This window comes from Mastigoproctus giganteus, chromosome 12 (assembly GCF_048544385.1).
Source record: "Mastigoproctus giganteus isolate SK-2022 chromosome 12, ASM4854438v1, whole genome shotgun sequence".
In the NCBI taxonomy this organism is placed as follows: domain Eukaryota; kingdom Metazoa; phylum Arthropoda; class Arachnida; order Uropygi; family Thelyphonidae; genus Mastigoproctus; species Mastigoproctus giganteus.
The window spans coordinates 31935607-31957490 of record NC_143586.1 but is presented as its reverse complement, the minus strand read 5'-3'; the positions used below and the strand labels follow the sequence as shown (position 1 = coordinate 31957490).

At 37.8% G+C, this 21884-nt stretch overlaps 1 protein-coding gene across 1 annotated transcript in view; it reads right to left on the bottom strand.

The window, feature by feature from the left end:
* LOC150076854 (poly(A) polymerase type 3-like) overlaps positions 1 to 21884 on the bottom strand; it is a 341061-nt gene that overhangs the window by 73150 nt on the left and 246027 nt on the right. The window contains exons 14-17 of the mRNA XM_090386405.1: positions 20576 to 20676; positions 20413 to 20432; positions 3481 to 3485; positions 2168 to 2262 (exon numbers count right to left, since the gene is read on the bottom strand). Coding sequence (XP_090242531.1) covers positions 2168 to 2262; positions 3481 to 3485; positions 20413 to 20432; positions 20576 to 20676 — 221 coding nt within the window. The remainder of the gene's footprint in view (positions 1 to 2167; positions 2263 to 3480; positions 3486 to 20412; positions 20433 to 20575; positions 20677 to 21884) is intronic.

The following is a 21884-nucleotide window of genomic DNA, read 5'->3' as shown; positions in this document are numbered from 1 at the left end:
TATCCTGGTCTGATGAGTCCCCCACCCCACTTCCAGTTATTTCGAGCAGATGGGAGGGTGCGTATCTGGTGGAAATCGCATGAAGCTATGCACCTGTCATGTCAACAAGGAACTGTTCAGGCAGGTGGACAGTCGGTAATGGTCTGGGGTATGTTCAACTGGTACATGTTGGGACCTCTGGTATGTATAAATGCATCTCTGAATGGTCCAGGTTAAGTGTCCATCCATGCAGACCATCTGCACACTTCATGGTTATCGTGCACCCATAGGGTAATGGACTCTTCTAGAAGGACAATGCGCCTCCCCACAGAGCCGTGGTGACTCGAACACGGTTCGAAGAGCCCACAGATTTTATCACCATGGAATGGCCTTCCTGTTCATCAGACATGAACCCTGTGGAGCATCTTTGGGATGCTGTGGAAAGGTCCATCCAGGAATGCGATGGAATTATGGACAGCAGTGCAGCAAGCATGGATGGAAATACACATGGAATGCTTTTGTGAATTAATGGACTCAATACCTCGCCATGTGAGTCCATATCTGGGTGAAAGGTGGGTCTATCCATTTCTAGTAGATATCCCATGATTTCATTTCTGTCCACTCAATGTACATCCATGTAAGCCAACTGATGACATTATACGAAAGACTAATATCAGAAAATCTTTGGTTCTCCTGTTTGCTTTCACTTACACAATGAAGAACCATTGAGAAGTGTGCTTTTTTTTCCCCCTAAGGGGACTGAAAAGTTCAATTTTTTAATCATTTCACATATTTTTTATTTTTTTCAATATTTTTAATGAATTAATCATATGATTATGGAGATAAGTTATGACTTATAAGCTTTTTTTATTATATAAGAATGCCATGCTCTGATCACTTCAATATCGAACTTTTAATTGATTTACACACAATCATGCCCACAGATCATGTTCTTTGACAGCAGGAGAATTGTTCACAAGGAATTTTTTTCCCACCAAGTAGTATAGCAAATAAGGAGTATTGTGCACAAATTTAGATCGTTTTGTTAAAAGTATTCACTGAATAAGCTATGAGTTTGAGAAAAAGGGAACTGGTTCTTATTGCAAGACAACACCAAGCTAAATTCTGTCCTAATTATCAAGAAGTTTTTGGAAAATGTGAAATTGTGGGGCTAAATCATTCCATTAATCCCCTTAATTTATTTCCTCTTATCTCCTACACCTTAAAATCAAATGACATTTAAAGGATTTCAGGAGCACAGGTTTTGAGAACAAGTGGAGAAATACCATCAGGTCCTAGAGCTTTCTAATCATTCAGATTCGTCAAAATCCTTCTGACATCCTTTTGATGGATGTTGTTGTTGTTTTGGTTTTTAGGAGCATTAGCAACTAAGGTCATATTGCTCCGGGGATATGCGGTGGTCATTCCCTGACCTTTCCGCATCCTCCATATTTGGTGGCTCACGAGCTCGAACCCGTCTAATCAAGAAGGGTGTGCTACGCACTGCTGCTCCTGCCCACCTGGCTACGGAGGTGCCCCTTTTGATGGAGACCACAGGAGACATTAAATGGAGCTTGTTGGGAATGGTGGGAGGTGTTTTACCAAGATCATTAATAAATGTGTTGGAAGAAAAATGGAATGCTAGCAGGTCGGCTTTATCCTTGGCTCATGTGACAACAGAACCATCTGGTTTTGACAAAGGTGACAGCAGAGATGGGCAAAAGTTGCCGCCAATAGCATTGGCAAGAGACCAGAATGCTCGGCTACCATTAGGGCAAGAAGCAAGTTTTCTACTCTTAGCCTGTTCAAAATCTAATTTGGACTGATTAATAACTGCTTTACAATTGTTGCGAGCTTTGGTGTAGGCAAAAAATGAAACTGAAGAATTGGAAACAAGCCAATTACGATATGCAACTTTTTTCTCTTGAACAGCCTTAGCACATTTATTGGAAAACCAAGGTTTAGACAGAGGATGCGATTTTAAAGTGGAGTGCAGAATAAAGGATTCCATTCTTACAAGAATAATTTCACTGACACGATCTGAGCAAAGATTGACATCACAAGTTTCGAAGCATTTCAGGTATATATCATATTGATATGCTGAGTTTGATTTAAAAATCACCTTTTCTTGAATGGACTTTTATTTTACAGACATTAATTCATTTAAATTAATACTAAACATACAAACCTGTATCAGTGAAAGTCTGGATGTCATAAGTTAAATCTACATTCACATTTTCAGTCTTTGCAAACTGCAGACCAATAAACCACATTGACTGAAAACTGCCCCTGTAGGAAGAAGGGGGGGGGAACAGAGAATATATCAATGAAATAAAATTAGCTATTTAACAATCTTATGTTAACAATATATATTTATCAACAGAAAAAACAGAACTGAAAAATTAACACTATTAATTACATAAGTAGTATGATAAAATTTAACAACAGTTGCAATACATTTCGTTTGAAGAAAAGAATAAATAAATAAATAATAACAGCTTTAGCAACATTGGTGTCCAGCTTTTTGACAGGTGTGCAGGTTTCCCCTGTGGAATACTGAAAAAAAAAAAAAAATAATAATATATATCTTCCTGTTTGTGGCAGTGCCATATACAGAAATTTAAAGAGGGAAAATTTTTGACCTATTGGGGGGCACCAAATTGTGTCATAAATTTGGGTAAAAGAGCATCAGAGAGATGGGTAGAACACCTTTCAATGTATTCACATTTCCCAAGTGGCCAAAGTTTGGTGAGGATTTCGATTTGGATGAGGTCTGCTCATGTCAGACTGATGAAAATATGCATAAAGTCATCCATGAGGAAAGATGGCATACAATTAATACTATCTGTGCCCGGGTTGCTTCTTTTCCAAGGGCACAACAACGATGAAAGTCAAGTTTATGGTTATGACCCAGAAACAAAGCAGCAGTTCTCTCAATGGAAAAGTCCATAATCATCACTGCATCCAAAAAAGACAAGTCAGGTATGGAGGGAGGGAGTAAATATAGCTTTATAAATATCACACAGAAAAGAGAAATCTCAAACGGCATTTAGTAAAGGCATATGATGCAAGAGAGCAAAGCTCAGACAAAATCAGCAAAAAAAAAAAAAAAAAAAAAAAAAATCCCATTTCACACATCCATTAGCTATACACATTTGTCCAGTTCCACCTTAATTTCTTTAAGCTATCAACTGCCACAATGACAGATGGAAGTTTGTTCCATCAATCAACTATCCGCTGCCTAAAGGAAAATTTCTGCACACATATTCTACAATTGCCTTTCCTCTATTTGAATTTATGCCTCCTAAGGTTCATAATCAGAGTAACAGGAAGAATCCCATCAGCACTGAGCCTGCTCAACTCATTCAAAGCCTTATACAACTCAATCAGATCACCTCCCAGGTGCCTAGTCTACAGATGCTGTAATCTGCACAACTTAAGCTTTCTTGATAAGAGGAAGCCACTCAATCTCCTCACCAATCTTGTTGCCCTTCTCTGTACTCGTTCTAGCAAATCTACATCCTTCCTAAAATGAGGTCTCCAGAATTGTATGCATTACTCAAGGCTTGGCCTGACCACTGCCTTATACAAAAGGATAATCACCTCATCCCTGATACCTCATCCCAAAATTTCTGTATATCATTAACAAGACCCATGAGCTACTCTTGCAGCCTGACTGCACAATTACCCTCAGGTCTTTTTCATTCTCTACCAAACTGTAGTACTACACAGTAAGTATGTTTCACTGGAGGTTACTTCTACCGATACGCAGTACTTTGGATTTGTCAATGCTAAACTTCAGTTGTCACTTCTCAGCCCATCTGAGAAGCCCATTAACAACCCTGCCAATCTTTATATCATCTGTAAACTTGGACATTAAGCCAGATATACCTTCATCAATATCATTGATAAATGTACAAAACAACAATGGGCCCAACGCCAAAACCTTTTTTTTGTTTATGACAACCCCAAAAACAAGAGGTATTAGAATCTATAATATGGTTCTAATACCTCTTGTGTTGGAGGTTGAGAAGACGAAAGAAGATATTTGTTGACATTAGACTTGAACTTCTGTACACTAATTTTCAGGAAATACGTATGAAGGAAGGTTGTTCCAGAAAACGGCAGTTGAGTGAATAAACGAGGAAGATGAAAAGTTGATTCTGAGTTTGAAGTTGGACAGGAAATGGATGTTGGTTTGTGGCGGCACGTGTCCGAACTGTTTTGAAAGAGAGAGCGGGAATTATAGAAGCGAATTCAGAAGAACATGCCCATGGAAGTATCTGTAGAAGAGGCATGCAGCAGAAACAGTACATCTATGATTTTTTGGGGGCACTGCCCCAGATGTGGGAACAACATTCCATGATAGGGCGGATTTGAGATTTGTAAGGGTGAACAGCTGTTTGGAAGAAAAGTAATGCCGACAGCGAAAGAGAAAACCAAGTTTTTTAGATGCAGAGTAAGCAATATTTGTAATATGCTTGTGCCAAGAGAGATTAGAAGTCAGGGTAATCCCCAAAAGAGATATATATTTTACCTAGAAATCGGAGTGTCACCAAAGAAAAGCACAGGAGCAGAAGAAACAGGACTGAGTTTTAGGACTGAAATTAACTAAGTTGTCCTTGCCCCACTAGAGAATTACCTGGAGATTGGCATTTAAGGAATTGGTAGCGGATATTCGAGAAGTTGAAGCTGATTGAGCAGGGCAAGGTTTCTCAAAATGGAAAGTGGAATGCAATGTGCTATCATTGGCAAAACTATGGATAGGATTTCCAGTCAATGGAAGAAGGTCATTAATATACATGAGGAAAAGATTGGGGGAAAGAACTGAACCCTGGGGAACACCAGCATTAGTGGAGAAGTTAGAAGACAGAGAGCCATCTGCCATCACCCTCAGTGAGCGAGCAGAGAGAAAACTGGATAACCAATTATAAAAAACAGTTAGCAAACCATAAGATGGAAGCTTGTTTAGAAGACCTTTATGCCAAACAATATCGAAAGCTTCTGAGATGTCAAGAGCAACTGCTTGTGTTTCACTGAACTTTTCCATTGAATTTGTCTATAAATGGGTAACATAAACCAGAATATCCAAGTGGATTGACACTGACGGAATCCATACTGGCGATCGCTGATCAGACGGAAGGTTTCTAGGTAAGTTTAAGAGTTAGTGGTTAATTGATTTCTCCATTACTTTAGAAAGAGTAGAAGTAATTGCAATGGGATGATAATTGGATGGGAGGGAATTGTCACCCTTTTTAGGAACTGGCTGAAAATGAGCAAATTTCCAAGCAGAAGGAAAAACACCTTTGGAATAAGAAAGTGAAAAAAGGCGGCAAAGGACAGGATTAAGTTCAGGAGCACAGGTTTTGAGAACAAGTGGAGAAATATCATCAGGTCCTGGAGCTTTCTAATCATTTAAATTCGTCAAATCCTTTTGATGGAAGACCACAAGAGGCATTGAATGGACTGTGTTGGGAATAGTGTGAGGTGTTTTACCAAGATCATTAATACACGAGTTGGAAGAAAAATGGGATGCTAGCAGGTCAGCTTTATTCTTGGCTGAATTGACAACAGAGGTGGGAGCAGAGATGGGCAAAAGCTGCGGCCAATAGCGTTGGCAAGAGACCAGAATGCTCGGCTAACATTAGGGCAAGAAGCAAGTTTTCTACTCTTAGCCTTCTCAAACTCTAGTTTGGACTGATTAATAACTGCTTTACAGTTGTTGCGAGCTTTGGTGTAGCAGAAAACGAAACTGAAGAATTGGAAACAAGCCAATTATGATATGCCACATTCTTCTCTTGAACATCCTTAGCACATTTATTGGAAAACTAAGGTTAAAGGATGAGATTTTAAAGTGGAGTGGGGAAAAAAGGATTCCATTCCTACAAGAATAACTTCACTGACACGATCTGAGCAAATGTTGACATCAGAAGTGTTGAAACAGTAATCCGACCAAGGAAAAGAAGAAAATAAGTCTCGCAAGTCATCCCATTTTGCATTCTTGTAATGCCAAACAACATGAGGTTGGGAATGGCCATAAGAGAGAAGCTCCATTGGAGAAGAGACAATCACCAAGTTGTGATCTGATTTGCCTAAAGGACCACTCACTTCGACTGTGTACTTAGAAGGGTTGTTTGTGAGAAAAAAATCAAGCGTGTTGGCTGTATGGTTAGGATTGTCCATTATTCCTGTAGATAAATGAACAATCTGTGCTAGGTCATTAGTAATTGCAAAAGCCTCAGCATCTTGACCAGCTGGGTCAGTGTGACTAGAAAACGGAAACCAGCTGGAGTTGTGAACATTAAAATCACCAAGGAAAATTACCTCACTGTTAGGAAAGTTGGACTGGAGAAAGTCAAGTTGCAAAGAGAGGAAGTCAAAGAGCTTCAAGTGATTGGTGGAGTTGGGATAACGGTAGAGACAACAGATGAATTTGACACAATTGAGGTAGAGAATTTAAGCCAGAGAAGGTCGAAAAGAGGAGATTCCAAATTACCAAGTCTCTGACAGGGAATATCAGAACGGACCCTGGGGGGGGGGGGTCTCCACTAATAACAGTAGTCCATGAAGAGCGGTGTCCATTTATTACCTTTCTGTCTTCTCCCACTTAACCACTCTTTTATCCATTGTAGCAACTGCCCTTAATGACATAAAACTCCAATTTGCACAGTAGCTTTTGATTCTGTTGCACATTCCATGTGCAACAGTATCAAAACCTTTCCTGAAATCTAAGTAGCATATCATATCAAAATTATTTTTTACAGCCAGTTTCTTTGTGATCCCACATCCAATCAAATTAGTCAGACAAAACTTCTCCTTAACAAACCCATGCCGTGTCGGAACTATAACTGCAGGCTTGTCTAGATGATCTCTGCAATGGTTCTTTAACTAGTGACTCCATTATTTTCCCTAGAACAAAAGTTAAACTAACAGGTCAATAATTACTTGTGTCATGCTTTTATCTCCCTTTGTGAATTGGGGAACATTTGCATAACTCCAGTGTGTGAGGACCTCCCCTGAGACCAAGGATGCTTTGATTTGATTTTTTGTGGTGCAAAATTGAAGGATGCTCTCATAATTAAGGTGGTGGGTTTGCTTACTTCCTTTGTCCAATTCTTCAATAACTGGATAGATTAATTGTAATTTCTCCTCCACTTTGCTCTCAGTTATCACAAAATCATTAAGCTCCCTGTTAGAGTTTAATAAGCTTGTGTCCTCCACTTCCCTACACAATTCCTCATCAATATCAAGTGGACCAATCTGATTCACCTCCTTCCTTTTAGAGTTTATATAAGTAAAGAAGTGTTCGCATCCTTTGCCAAAGATTTTTGTAATCTGCCTTTTCTTGCCTAACTTCCTTTGTGACTTGATTACAGACTAGCTTATTTCTGCCATAGGATTTTGTGTCACCTGATAATTTATATGCATCCCACGCATTTTTCTTCTCTGCCATGAGTCTCATTAGTTTCTGATATCCATTAAAAGCATTTCTTAGTTGGTATGAAAAGCCTAGTAGCTTCAAAGATGAATTCCTTGAATGCTTCCCATTTAGAATTTGCTGTTGGTAATACCATCACTTGGTCCCACTGTATAGAATTTAAAAAAATCTGAGACCACTCTAGTCACCTTTACAAAAGAAAAGGCCCTTCCCTTTACTCCTGATGGTAGTTATATCGTTAAGTAAATCCCACATCAGCACACAGTGATCACTGTCCCCCTAGTGGTTCCTTTATCTGCAGATTCTTAATGCACGAAGAATCACTACTGATAATCAGATCAAGAGTATTACGCCCTCTAGTTGCCTCCTGAACGTGCTGATTTAGAAAACAATCACCCAATAAATACACAAAATCCTTGCTAGTGTGTGAGTGACCAACCCACAAGTTCCAGCCAATATCTGAGAAGTTAAAATCCCCAATTATAAGATATTCTTATTAATGCCCACTTCTATTTCTCTGTACACTTGTTCACTGTACTCAGAGTCTATCAGACCTACAACACACTCCTACTCTCATTTTTGCCCTTTCCTCAAATATGCTTATGTCACACCAAACTGACTCAACATTGCACTGTCCATCTATGTCAACAGGATGCAGTTCCATAAATTTTATGTTTCTTAACAGCATAACTTCTCCCTTCCTATCCTGTCTATCTTTTCTGTACATGTTGTACTGAAATTCTTAATGCATGAATAATCATTGCTGATAATCAGATCAAGAGTATTACTCCCTCTGTTTGCCTCCTGAAATGCTGCTGTAGAAAACAATCATCCAATAAATCCACAAAAGTATTGCTAGTGTGTGAGTAACTAACCCCAAGTTCCTCATATTCCAATTCTGCATTCCTTATATCTGTGTGACACCATGTCTCTGATATCCCAACAATATCTACCTTTGATGTCTTGACCAGCACTTCAAATTCACCAAATTTATTTGCTATATTCCTAGCATTGGTGTACATGCAAGTATACATGCACCTGTTCTTACCCTTAGTTACCTTAACTCAGCCCATGTATTTACTCGTTCCATGATAACTCCCACCAGTCCTTGAACTCATTAGCACCTTCTTTTCCAGGCTGCTGCTCATTGTAATAAAAGCAGTCCATTTCATCCCTGCCTGCAGCTACTGTTAATCTTTTAGTCTGCGAATCGGCCCCCCCAGCTAGTAGTTTTCTGATCCACCTAACACTGCTTCGATAGCATCAGTGAATATCCTTGCACCCTTTCTATGTAAGTGTATCCCATCCCTGTAGAAGCAGTTTCTTCTGTTAACAAGCGCAGACCACGCTGAAAAAAATTCTACCCCATGTCATATACATTTGGTTAATGTATACAATGTATATTTGGTAAATTGTATGTTAACCAAATGTAGGCTAGTACACCAATAACCAAAATACATTCCCACTGATTCGAAAATATATTTTTCAATGCATTTTATTTCAATCTATATTTTTGCATGTCTTTCCATTTCTTCCATTACACTACTATCCATGTGAGTGGAAGTAATTCGCTGACTGCTTAGGTAGCTATCCCTAATTCACAGGTGACAACACTATGCCTCCAACACTTTTAGCTTTTCTTATTTATTTATTTTCGTCTTCTAGTGTAATTAAATGCATTTTCTTTTTCACCGCACTAGTTTCAAGAAAACCAATACCTTTTCTGTTTTCAACAGCACATTAAAAAAACACTTCTACAATTTACTGCTTAATTAAAATATGAAAACTGAGAACATGTGGTCAAAAATGGCAATACTTGAGACTGCCGAATGATACAGAAAACAAAACCAAAAGCTTTGTTGTAGTTTCACTTCCAGATTTATAAAGCTTATATGATGTGTTAAATAAATCACATCGGCCTATATTTCTGGTTTACACCGAATCAATTAGAGGTATCACAGGAGAATACAGTTGTATAGTTCTTTCAAGGATTGCATAAGCATGTACAGAGAAGGGCAACGAGACTGGTGAGGGGAACAAAGGGGTTCTCTTATTAAGAAAGACTTAAGTTCTGCAAATTGCAGTGGCTGGAGACTAGGCACCTGCGAGGTGATTACAGTGAGGTGTATAAGGCCTTGAATGGGTTGAGCATGCTGAATTCTTATGGGTCTGCTTGCTCAGATTACGAATGTGATGGGACATAAATTCAAATTGAGGAGAGACAGTTGTAGAAAAGATGTATGGAAATTTGCCTTTAGCCAGCAGGTGGTTAATTGCTGGAACAAACTTAGGAAATGCACAAACTCTTAGAGGGAATGGTTGTGTGATTTTTTTTTTTTTTTTTTTTGGCTGATGCTACATAAGCTCATACACTTCCTTTCTTGCATCACATGCCTCTATTACTATTATGAACTGCATCAAGGTATAACTTTTTCCATGAGCTATTAATTAATCTACAAAATTTCTTTCAAAGCTTCTCCAATCATTTTTATGCTGTGCAGAATAGTAAAACTTTTTCAAAAATCCTCCATGTTATTTTCATTGCTTGTATCGGTTTCAGAAATTAATCCTCGTAACTGCGGGGACTCGGATACCAGGGACCCCCGGTACTTAATTTTATTATCAATATATTATTTTTTTCCCAAGGGAAAAATTTTATATGATGCTATCGTATAATTACTCCCTGCATGATTATGAAGTTTCATCTCTGCAACCCATAACCTTCCTCCCCCACCTATTCTGTGAATAGCGTTATAGCGATCAGTCATGTACATTTACTATACTCTACTACAATACATATAATATGCCCTTTAGGTAACAATGAGGATTGTAATAAAGATGATACAAAGAGATGGGAGAAATCACTATATGAATTTTATTTATTCACTTTTCCTGTATTTTAATTTTTCCAGCAAAATCAAAATTGTGCTGGTCAACAGTTTCATAGCTTGTTATTAGTAAGTACATGATTTTTCAGTTTATATCCTGGTGCCTAGGACTAAATTAGATGTTTTTCTCAGGTCTGTTTTGCACCATCCAACGAAAGTTCATTCTTCTGCAGAGAGGTACTGAAAGTCCTGTGAATGAAACTTCCATCTCAAATACTTTTCAAGGCTGTTCTGAATAAGTGCTAAGGCAACTCATTTCATAAAGGACTAGCTGGTTGGTTTTTTTTTTTTTTTCATAGAGCAGCACACAAAGTATAGCACTACTTTGTTATCTTTACTCTGTGTAAGTGTTTGCTCATGAGCAACTTGAATCTAGTATAGATTGGAAAAACTGGTAACTTACAGAAAAAACTACTCCTGCCAGAAATTAGATAACTACAATCTCAACTGAAGAAGCCTTTAGGAGTTCAATATAAGAGGGGTTATAATGCAGATTTTATATTGCAATGCAGTATCTAAAATCAAATAAATTTGTACACTTTATGCATTTGATTTCAATCTTTGTGATCATTCTGTTCCCAGTGAAGGCCAAGGATTGAGTATTCGATCTTAAGGTTAGGCTTATGTCCACGACAAATGCCATTATTGATGGTTCTGCCTAAGTTGCTGATTATCTTTTTAAATTGTATAGCATCATTTGTAAGGGTGAAGCTGCTATATATTTAAAAATAGCTGTTTTGAAACTTATTGGCATCTAAATTAGTTAGTTTAGTGAATGGATGCTGAACTGTAAATGATGAGATCCTAGAAATCTTTGACAGAGCTATCACCAGTTTCTCAGATTTTCAAATTTGTATTGAATTCACTTTTTAGGTGCCATACAATTTATAAAGATATCAGTAACTTAAGCAGCAGTATTTGTATCTAAAGTAAATACGTGCCCAAAACCAGAAGACTCAATACATGGACCTTGAGCTTCAGTGGGAGTAGAAAGATCCCTAATGACCAAATCGAATTTGAAGTAACAAGTAAAAGGAACTTAATTTGTCTTTAAGAGTTCCTCTAGCCTTCAATGGGATTTGAACAGGTGGGGAAGATCAGTGTTTTACATTTATAAACTGTGTTCTAACATTGTCTGCTTGTGAGAATAAAAATGCATGGTTAATTCCTAGAGTTCTGCCTAATTGTGGCTAGCTATGTTTCACTTAGCCAATAAGTTCTCACAATATCAATTACACCCATTCTTCGGCAGAAAAATTACCTTTAGGTCATTTCAGGTAGATAAAATTCCCATACAGAAGTTGAGTGGTTAAATCAAAACAGAATCAAAAGTTAGAAAATACAAGTGACTATAATTAAAGTTTGGCTACTATAATGCATCGGCAGTGTAAACTAATTGAAGGAAAGCAATCAAATTTCACAAAAATACAATGGAAATGAGAGAATTATAGGAAGGAGGTGAGAGCTGTTCCAGCATAAAGAATAGATGTGCAGAGCTTTCAGGATCATTGTAAGTAGTGCTATAAATCACACACTGGCTACATCATTAAAAGATCATATGCTACCAATGACACACTTTTGATAGTACAAAAATACAATGGAAATGAGAGAATTACAGGAAGGGGGTGAGAGCTGTTCCAGCATAAAGAATAGATGTGCAGAGCTTTCAGGATCATTGTAAGTAGTGCTATAAATCACACACTGGCTACATCATTAAAAGATCATATGCTACCAATGACACACTTTTGATAGTAATGACATATTCTTGTCAGAATAATAAGTTTTTAGATGAGGCCTGATGTCTGTAAATGGTTGCAGAAAAGTGGTAAAATTCAAAGGAGCTGGTCTGCCAAAACATTGGACTGGAGATGGATGGAACCCCCCACCCTGCCACCAACCTGAAATTAAGTACATGGCATCAATGCAGTAATAAGGGGAAATCATTTGATGAATGCATAAGGGTACCAGCAGCATGCATTCATGTCGCTGGTTGATATTTCTTGCTGCTCATAATATTCCTGCAAAGGACTGAAAGTCAAACTTAAAGGTGCCACACAACTTGATTCTAAGCTAGTTTTATTTCAGGGGCTGATTTGAGTTCGACAAGGGGAGACAATATTCCAAAGTTGTTCACTGCTGCCCTTGAATAAGCTTTTATATTGGACTGGTCGCAAAAAGGAATCAACATTTACGATTTGCAAATGACATTGTGATCATAAGTCGTGATCCTGAAGAATTAGAGGAAAATCTTAATCAGTTACGCAGAGTTAGTAAGGATTTCAGACTAAAGATGAATGGTTACAACAAAGGTAATGATGAACAAGTATACCACAGGAAGGGATATAATCACTGAAGGAATAGAAATTGAAATGGTGGATTTATATACTTATATTGGATAAGTAATTAGCTGTAATAATAATAAATGGCTGGAAGTCAAGGGAAGAACAAATTTTGGATGGTTAGCATTCAGGAAATATAGTCACATACTGAGGAGCAATATCCCAATTTGACTGAAACATAAAATAATGAACCAATGCATACTTCGCACCATGACTTATGGAAGTGAAACATGGGCACTCACCAAAAAAATGGAAGAGAAGCTGAAACTATACAGCAAAAAATTGAACAAATTATTAGGAATCAGACTGTTGGATAAGAATGGAAACACATGGATTAGGCAGAAAACTCAAGTGAAGGACATTCTTGTCAAAACTAAAGAACTGAAATGGACTTGGTCAGGACACAGCTTGACGACATGATGACAGATGGACTAGGAAAATAACAGAATGGTGTCTAAGAGGAGCTAAAAGAAAACCTGGACGACAACAAGGAGATGGACAGATGAAATTCAAGAGTTCGTGGGCAGTAAACAGATGGCCACCACACAAAACAGAAGGAACTGGAAAGTTTCTGGAACAGCCTTTATCCTGCAGTGGATTGAAAATGGATGATGATGAATGTACATGGTTACTGGTATATATATATATAGCAAGCGAGTGATTTTCTCACAATGCATGTGAGTGAATTCACATGACACAAACACACGGTCCATTTTTAATTGTTGCTATTGCACTGCATGACCACTTTATTAGGACTGAGTTAGTATATTGGACTGCTGTTGGCCTGAATCAGCAGGCTTCTATTAGAATGAGCAGAAGCCTGAAAAACAAGATGCATGGTATTTCAGAGACTGCTGGGAGCCATTGCGGTACAAGTAAACACATGGGTTGTGTTAGGGTAGCTAAGAAAAGAAACAGGTGCAGGTATACTTGCGTGTACACCAATGCTAGGAGTTTAGTAAATAAATTTGATGAATTTGAGGTATTGCTCAAAACATCAAAGGCAGATATTGTTGGGATATCAGAGACGTGGTGTCACACAGATATAAGGGATGCAGAACTGCAATTTGGGGAGTATAACGTCTACAGAAAGGATAGACAGGATAGGAAGGGGGGAGGGGTTATGCTATTAGTTAAGAAACACATAAAAACCAAGGAAGTGAAGCCAGTCGACATCGCTGGACAGTGCAGTGTTGAGTCAGTTTGGTGTGACATAAGCATTGGGAGATCAAAATTGAGAGTAGGAGTGTGCTATAAGCCTAATGACTCTGATGAGTATAATAAGGAACTGTACAGGGAAATAGAGTGGGCCAGTAAATCAGAGAGTCTTATAATGGGAGATTTTAATTTCCCAGATATTGACTGGAATTTGGGGGCTGGTTACTCACACACTAGCAGGGCTTCTGTGGATTTATTGGATGATTGTTTTCTACATCAGCATGTTCGGGAGGCAACTAGAGGGAATAATACTCTTGATTTGATTATCAGCAGTGATTCTTCATGCATTAAGAATCTGCAGATAAATGAACCACTAGGTGGCAGTGATCACAGTGTGCTGAAGTGGGATTTACTGAAAGAGGTAACTACCATTAGGGGTAAAGGGAAGGGTTATTGCTTCCGTAAAGGCGACTACGATGGACTGAGACAGTATTTAAATTCTATACAGTGGGACCAACTGATGATGTTACCAACAGCAAATTCAAAATGGGAAGCATTCAAAGAACTTATCTTGGAAGCTACTAGGCTTTACATACCAACTAAGAAATATTGTTCAAGGTTTAGGCCAAAATGGATGTCGGATGAACTAATGAGGCATATGGCAGAGAAGAAAAATGCATGGGATACTTACAAATTAACACATGACACAGAAGCCTATGATAGATACAAGTTGATATGCAACCAAGTTACAAAGGAGGTTAGGCAGGCGAAGGCAGATTACGAGAAATCCTTGGCAAGGGATGCAAAGAAAAACAGCAAAGAGTTCTTTACTTATGTAAACTCTAGAAGGAAGGGGATGAATCAGATTGGTCCACTTGATATTGATGGGTCAACTGTTGATGATCCTGCTCAGGTAGCTAACAAACTAAATGAATATTTTGCATCGACATTCACACATGAGGAGTTATTCAGCAAGGGGAATGCCAGAGGTGTATTCAACTCTAGCAGTAAGCTACAGAATCTTGAAATAACTGGGAGTAAAGTGGAGGAGAAACTGTTGAAGATAAACACAAGAAAGGCACCCGGGGTGGATGGGATCTATCCAGTTATATTAAAGGAGGCAGCAAAGGAAGTAAGCAAACCCTTAGCCATAATTATGAGAGCTTCCTTGGACTCAGGGGAGGTACCCATAGACTGGAAATGTGCAAATGTGACCCCAATTCACAAAGGAGGATCAAAGGCTGACACAAGTAATTATAGACCTGTGAGCTTAACTTCTGTTCCAGGAAAATTAATGGAGGCACTGGTTAAAGAAGCACTGCAGGATCATTTAGACAAGACTTCAGTTATAGCTCAGACACAGCATGGTTTTGTTAAGGGGAGGTCTTGCCTGACCAACTTGACTGGATACTATGATGCAGTCACAAAAGAACTGGATGCAGGGAATAACTTTGATATTATATACTTGGATCTTAGAAAGGCTTTTGATACTGTTGCACATGGAAGACTGCTACACAAATTGGAGCAGTGTGACATTGGAGGCAAATTGCTGCTATGGATAAAGGGGTGGTTGAGGGGGAGAAGACAGAGAGTGGTAATCAATGGACACTGCTCATCGTGGACTGATGTTATTAGTGGAGTCCCTCAGGGCTCAGTGTTGGGTCCATTATTGTTTTCTGTATTTATAAATGATATTGATGATGGTATATATCAAGCTTAATGTCCAAGTTTGCAGATGATACAAAGGTTGGCAGGTTTGTCAAGGACACTACTGACACTATGCTGCTGCAACAGGATCTGGAAAGGTTGAGCAGATGGGCTGAGAGGTGGCAAATGAAGTTTAACATTGACAAATGTAAAGTACTACACATGGGAAACAGCAACCCCAGAGCAACGTATCAACTCTGTGGTACTACACTGACAGTGGTAGAGAATGAAAGGGACTTGGGGGTGATTGTGCAGGCAGATATAAGTTCTCTGAGCAGTGCAGACGGGCTGCAAGAGTAGCTCATGGAGTATTGTCAATGATATACAGGAATTTTTCCAGCAGGGATAAGGAGGTGATTATTCCATTGTATAAGGCAATGGTCAGGCCACACCTAGAGTACTGTATACAGGTCTGGAGGCCTCATTTCAAGAAGGATGTAGAGCTGCTGGAACGAGTACAGAGAAGGGCAACAAGATTAGTGAATGGACGAAGGGGTGCTCTTACGAAGAAAGGCTTAAGTTTTGCAAATTACAGTGTCTGGAGACTAGGCACCAGCAAGGTGATCTGATAGAGGTGTATAAAACATGAATGGTTTAAGCATGCTCAATGCTGATGGGATTCTTCCTCTAGCTCAGAAAAATCACCTGAGAGGGCATAAATTCAAATTGAGGAAAGACAGATGTAGGATAGACGTGCGGAAATTTGCCTTTAGCCAGCGGGTGGTTGGTTGGTGGAACAGACTGCCATCCCTTGTGGTGGAGGTTGATAGCCTAAATAAGTTTAAGGCTCAGCTGGACAGGTATTTTGAACGAACAGAGGGGTGAAGTGGAAGTGGGTTTTTTTTTTTTTTTTGGCCGATGCTGCATAAGCTTGCTTTCTTGCATCAAATGCCTCTACTAATGCTAATGCTAATCAATGCACTGACACAACATGGAATTCTTCCTCACATTTCCTAAATCACTGTAACACATTTGCCCATGTTAGAATGGTTGCAGTGTCATCTAGAAGGTATCCCTGTCCAGAGGACATGCAACATTGCCATATTTATCTGATCTGCAACAATGTCCAGGTAGACCTTGAGCTTGCTGTGCTTTCCTGTGGGATCAGATGACCAAGAATATGCCACACACCATTAAACTTCTAACAGTCTGCAATGTTAGTACTCAGCAAGATGGCTTTAGTGACTTGTTTGGTTTCCTCCATATGTGCTCTCTTCCAATAGTGCTGAAAAACAAAGTAACGCCCATTTGATCAAATTACTGCCTCCAGTCCTCTTGCATCCATTCTGTGTGTTGCAGGCACCAACGACATCCTATTTTACATGGTATCTGTGAAGGTCACCCACTCAAAGAGTCCTGCAAAGATTGTGCCACAATCTTTGCAGGACTCTTTACATTGTGAATACAGATACCTCGTAACGTTTCCACAACAAATGAAGAGTTTAACTGTTTCATCTTTTGACAACAATTAGACTTGACAATCTGCTCCAGACACTGAGCACTTCACTGTTACCTGACATTTTTGTTCACAGTTGTTTCCTGGACATTTTTATCACTCATTAAAGACTAATGACAACAGTCTTTGAACACTTAAGTGCAGCCAATAAACTGATCTGGACACTAAAACGGCCATATGGCTTTACAGCACTTTCCTGCATGCATTACACACAAATCTTGGGACTTCTGATTTTCATATTTTTGCATAAATGGTCACAAAGATACAAACAAACTACCTGCCATGTTCCTAATAAAATAGTCACAGTGTGTATCAGCTGGCATAACTTAGGTGGTAACGGTGCAGCTTTAAAATAAAGTTATAAACACTACCGGATGGCTGTATAAACACAATGGCAAGTGCAAGATGCTTATAAACTTTGTCTTATAACTGTTATGATTGACTCTAGGGTACTCTTATAGTTCAGTGGGTACATAAACTCCATCATATGAATAGGCATGTTGTCCCTGAAATTAATCTTTTTTTGATCCACCAAATTAAAATGGTTAAGGAAATATTAAAATTTGTTTATATTTTCATGCCACCCATAATATATCTAAACAATCCATTTTTTATTTTTTATTTTTTTATTAAACATTTATTTTTTTACTAATTTTTTAAAATATCACTATTGGGGCCTTTCATTAAATCTAATGATAACAAATATTCATTAGGATTAATGATAACATGTCATTTTATTTGTTTGTGACCAAACTTATACATTAACAAAACAATTAATGGTACAGATTGAAAGGAAATGCACCAAAGGAGCAATAACCGAGGAATACTAAATTATTGTTTTGGTTACTCTCAAGTACGGTTGACGTAGCACTTTGTAGATATGTTGTCTACTGAAAGGTTAAGGTAGGATCCATTGACAAAAAACACATTTTTGGTTTCATGTGCCTTCCCAATGGATCCCCTTCCTCAATTGCTGCAGCAATAACTACTTCATTAGGGGATGAGTTACCATATGTGCCCAGAGTCCTATATCTTGAAACCCTGTCCGTTTAAACTTCACTTTTCTGACTCTATTCACAGACTAGCCCTCATCATGACTTTTTCAATCATGTCATATTACAAATGCTGAACTATCAGATTTACAAACTTTTGATCTTACAAACAAACTTTTTGACACGGCACTATACATTCAATTACAAACTCATATCTCAATCTCAAACTTTTCTACTACTTCAAAAAGCACCATCTCTTGAAAGTAGAGGGGGTAAGGATGAAATATTTTCAGCTTTTATGTACTGTATTTAATATATTCAAAATTAACATCATATACTCCACATGCAGGTCGATATATCACACTATTTACAGTATAATTTTAGTGAAATGCATTTCAACATGTGTACTTTGGTGAAGCACACATGATGAAAGTGCAAGAAAGAGGTTGTTTATGCATGGGTACAGCACTTCCATCATTTCTCCTACCCAGGTAGCATGAATGCATCATTTATTCATATCGCATATTGCGATCACCACGAGTTGCCGAGGTATTGCACAGCTTTTAATAAGTAACGCTTCACCAGTGGAGAAGACTAATGTTACCTATTCTAGACAGACACCACCACCCAGACAGCACCATTTCGAAGCTTGTTATCTTACTCATCAGTGGGTGGGCAGGTACCCTGTTGTTGCAATAGTGACAACCCAGTTATGAAGTATAACAATCACAATGTAAGAGATGCTTTATGGTGTGTATGGTGTAATCAAAAATATTTCTTGACTGAATGTCTAAGACTATGAATGCATTGTTTATTCATCTCATATTGTGACCACCTTCACAATGCGCTGCTGAGGTATTGCACTGCTTTGAATAAGTAATGCTTCACCAGTGGAGAAGACTATTGTTACCTATTCTTGGCGGACACCATCACCCAACAACAGGGTACCTGCCTGCCCACCCACCGACAAGTAAGCTAACAAGCTTCAAAACGGTACTGTCTGCCGAGAATACGTAACATTAGTTTTCTCCACTGGTGAGGCTTTACTTATTCAAAGCAGTGCAATACCTCGGCAACTCATTGTGAAGGTGATCACAATATGAGATATGAATAAATTATGCATTCATACTACCTGGGTAGTAGAAATGATGGAAGTGCCATACGCACGCATAAACAACCTCTCTTTCATACTCTTAGACATTCAGTCAAGAAATATTTTTCTATGAAAGTGCAAGTTACAAAACTATCACCTTTTAAACAAAAGTGATTTATGTTTAAAATAGTTTACTGCCTGGGGAAACCAGTTGCTTTTCCTTTTGAAATCATTTCACACTTCCAGTGTAAGTAGATAACTCTATAACAATTTCATTGCATTAGTATAGGTACAAAGAGTTTTCACCATGTTTTTAACACTGCAATTTGACTTGCAGAAGAAGGCTGGGAGTGATACCTAAACGTGAATTATAATAGTGCTATTTCTGAAATTGTTTATATCTATTTAAATTATTCAGTATTAACCATACTCCACAACTCCAATATTGTTTGCCAAACTGGAGTTCTGTAATAATTTTTTCTAAGTAAAATGTTCTTATGTACTTGTAACTTCATTATTTTATAAGTACGATCCTTCAAATACCATCCACTTCTACTGTATATTACAATAAAGATATTATTTTAAAATCTTATTGTTAAAAAAAATTTTAATTTGTTATTATGACAAATATCTTATATAAATCTTATGGTTATCCCAGCTGTCATTCGTTTTTAGAAGTGAACATTTTATTTTTTGGAACATTCCTCATGTTATACCATTACTACAGGAAAATACTTCTGATTTTCAAACTTTCATTTTACAATTTACTTTTCAGGCATGTACAGTGTTCATAACTGGGTGGTTACTGTACTATTATCTGTATAAGAGTGGCCAAACTCAACATCTGCGCCTGAGGATCTAAAAATATGTACAACTCTGTACAGGACCTGCATTTATGGAAACTGATAACTATTAATCATAGAACATTTTAAGAATACATGAAGTCCAATGACACTTGAATACCCAAACCTCTAGAATTTAAGGAAAGAATAACTCTTGTCCAATTTGGAAGTACTACTGATTGCACTAAATGTGGTATGAACATACTGCAGAATTCATAATTAGTCCATTCTTTTTTAAGCAAAAGCTTCAGAGGTTTCCTACTACCTTCAGTAAGGGCCAGTTCAGAGGTTTCCTACTACCTTCAGTAAGGGCCAGCAATCACTACCATTCAATTATCATTCCAGTTTGACTAATATTCCCCATAATTACATAGTGAACTGTGTGGATGTGTAGATGACTTTTTTTGTAAGATGGCACTCTTCACATATCACAATTAGTGTCATATGATTGATTCTGAGACATCACACTGAGGAAAGAATTATTAATAATAATTTTTTACAGCATAGTCACCTTGTTCACTTGATTTTTACTCCTTTTGGCTTTGGAATTTTATGAGAAAATAGTTCAAAATACTTAAAATGCAAGAATATACTTCAAAATAAATGTATCGTACAATTTTAAATAAACCATGCAACAGTAATAATTCTAAAACCACTAAACATACTTACACCTCAGGTTCTACAGGAGGTGAACAATTCAGGATTCACATGTGCTAACTGAATGCATGGATGTCTTTCCAGATTACCAATTAATAATCGAATTTTTGATTCCACTAGGCCATACCTTAAAAAGAAAAAAAATAATGAAAACTTGGTCACAGACAAAATTATAAAAATTAAAGCATCCTGATAACTCTTATTATAATAAGAAAGTGTTTTAGGTACCTTTTTATTCAGGGCTTGCTACACCAAGTAAGTTGCAGTCAGTCTCCAAAGGGTCAGGGATAAATAAGTATATAATATTTCTGTAGGAGGGAAATTAAAGGGCCATAAAGTTCCAGTTCAGTTATGTTTATCTCATTCTTACCTATCCTACAAATACTGATGTGTCTAATTACAAGAAAATCAACTTTAACTAGCCAAGTTTCCTAAAATTGTCAACACCTGCACAGCAATTTTTTTTTATTGGAAAAACAGAAAGAGGGAATTTAAGGAAGGAAGAAAGAAAGAAAAGTAATAAATCTAAATCTTAATTCAGATATAACTATTGAAATTATCTAAGACAACACTTTCTATTTATAAAACCCGGATGTGGAGGCTGAACAAAAAAGAAAGCAGCAGTACTATGTAACAGATTGCTGTTTTGTGTGGCATACTATTTTTAACCCTATTTCAATAAAGTGAAAGACATCCAGTCAATGAATAATTGCCATATGAGTACATCAGCAATACCTTTAATAACATGTGATTGTCCCCTTATAAGGCAATCATCAGGCACACCTTAAGTACTGCATACAGGTCTGGAGGCCTCATTTTAGGAAGGATGTAGAGCTGCTGGAATGAGTATAGAGAATGAGATTGGTGAATGGAACAAAGGGTTGCTGTTACCAAGAAAGGCTAAAGTTCTGCAAATTGCAACACCTGGAGACTAGGCACCTGTGAAGTGATCTGACTGAGGTGTATAAAGCCTTGAATGGTTTGAGCAAGTTGATGGGATTCTTCCCTTTGCTCAGATTACTCACCTGAGGGGACAAATTCAAATTGAGGAAAGAAAATTGTAGAATAGATGTTTGAAAATTTGCCTTTAGCCAGTGGGTGGTCAACAACTTAAATAAGTTCAAGGCAGAACTAGACAAACATTTCAGTAAATGGATGGGTGAAATGGGAAGTTGTTTTATTTTAAGCTGATGCTATATAAGCTTGCTTTCTTGCATCATACCTCTACTAATGCTAACATAACATTCATAATACAAAATTCAACTCAAATTAAGCCAGCAGCATTTATGTTCAGAAGAGTTAACAATTAAAAAAAATAACTATAACATCAGCCTT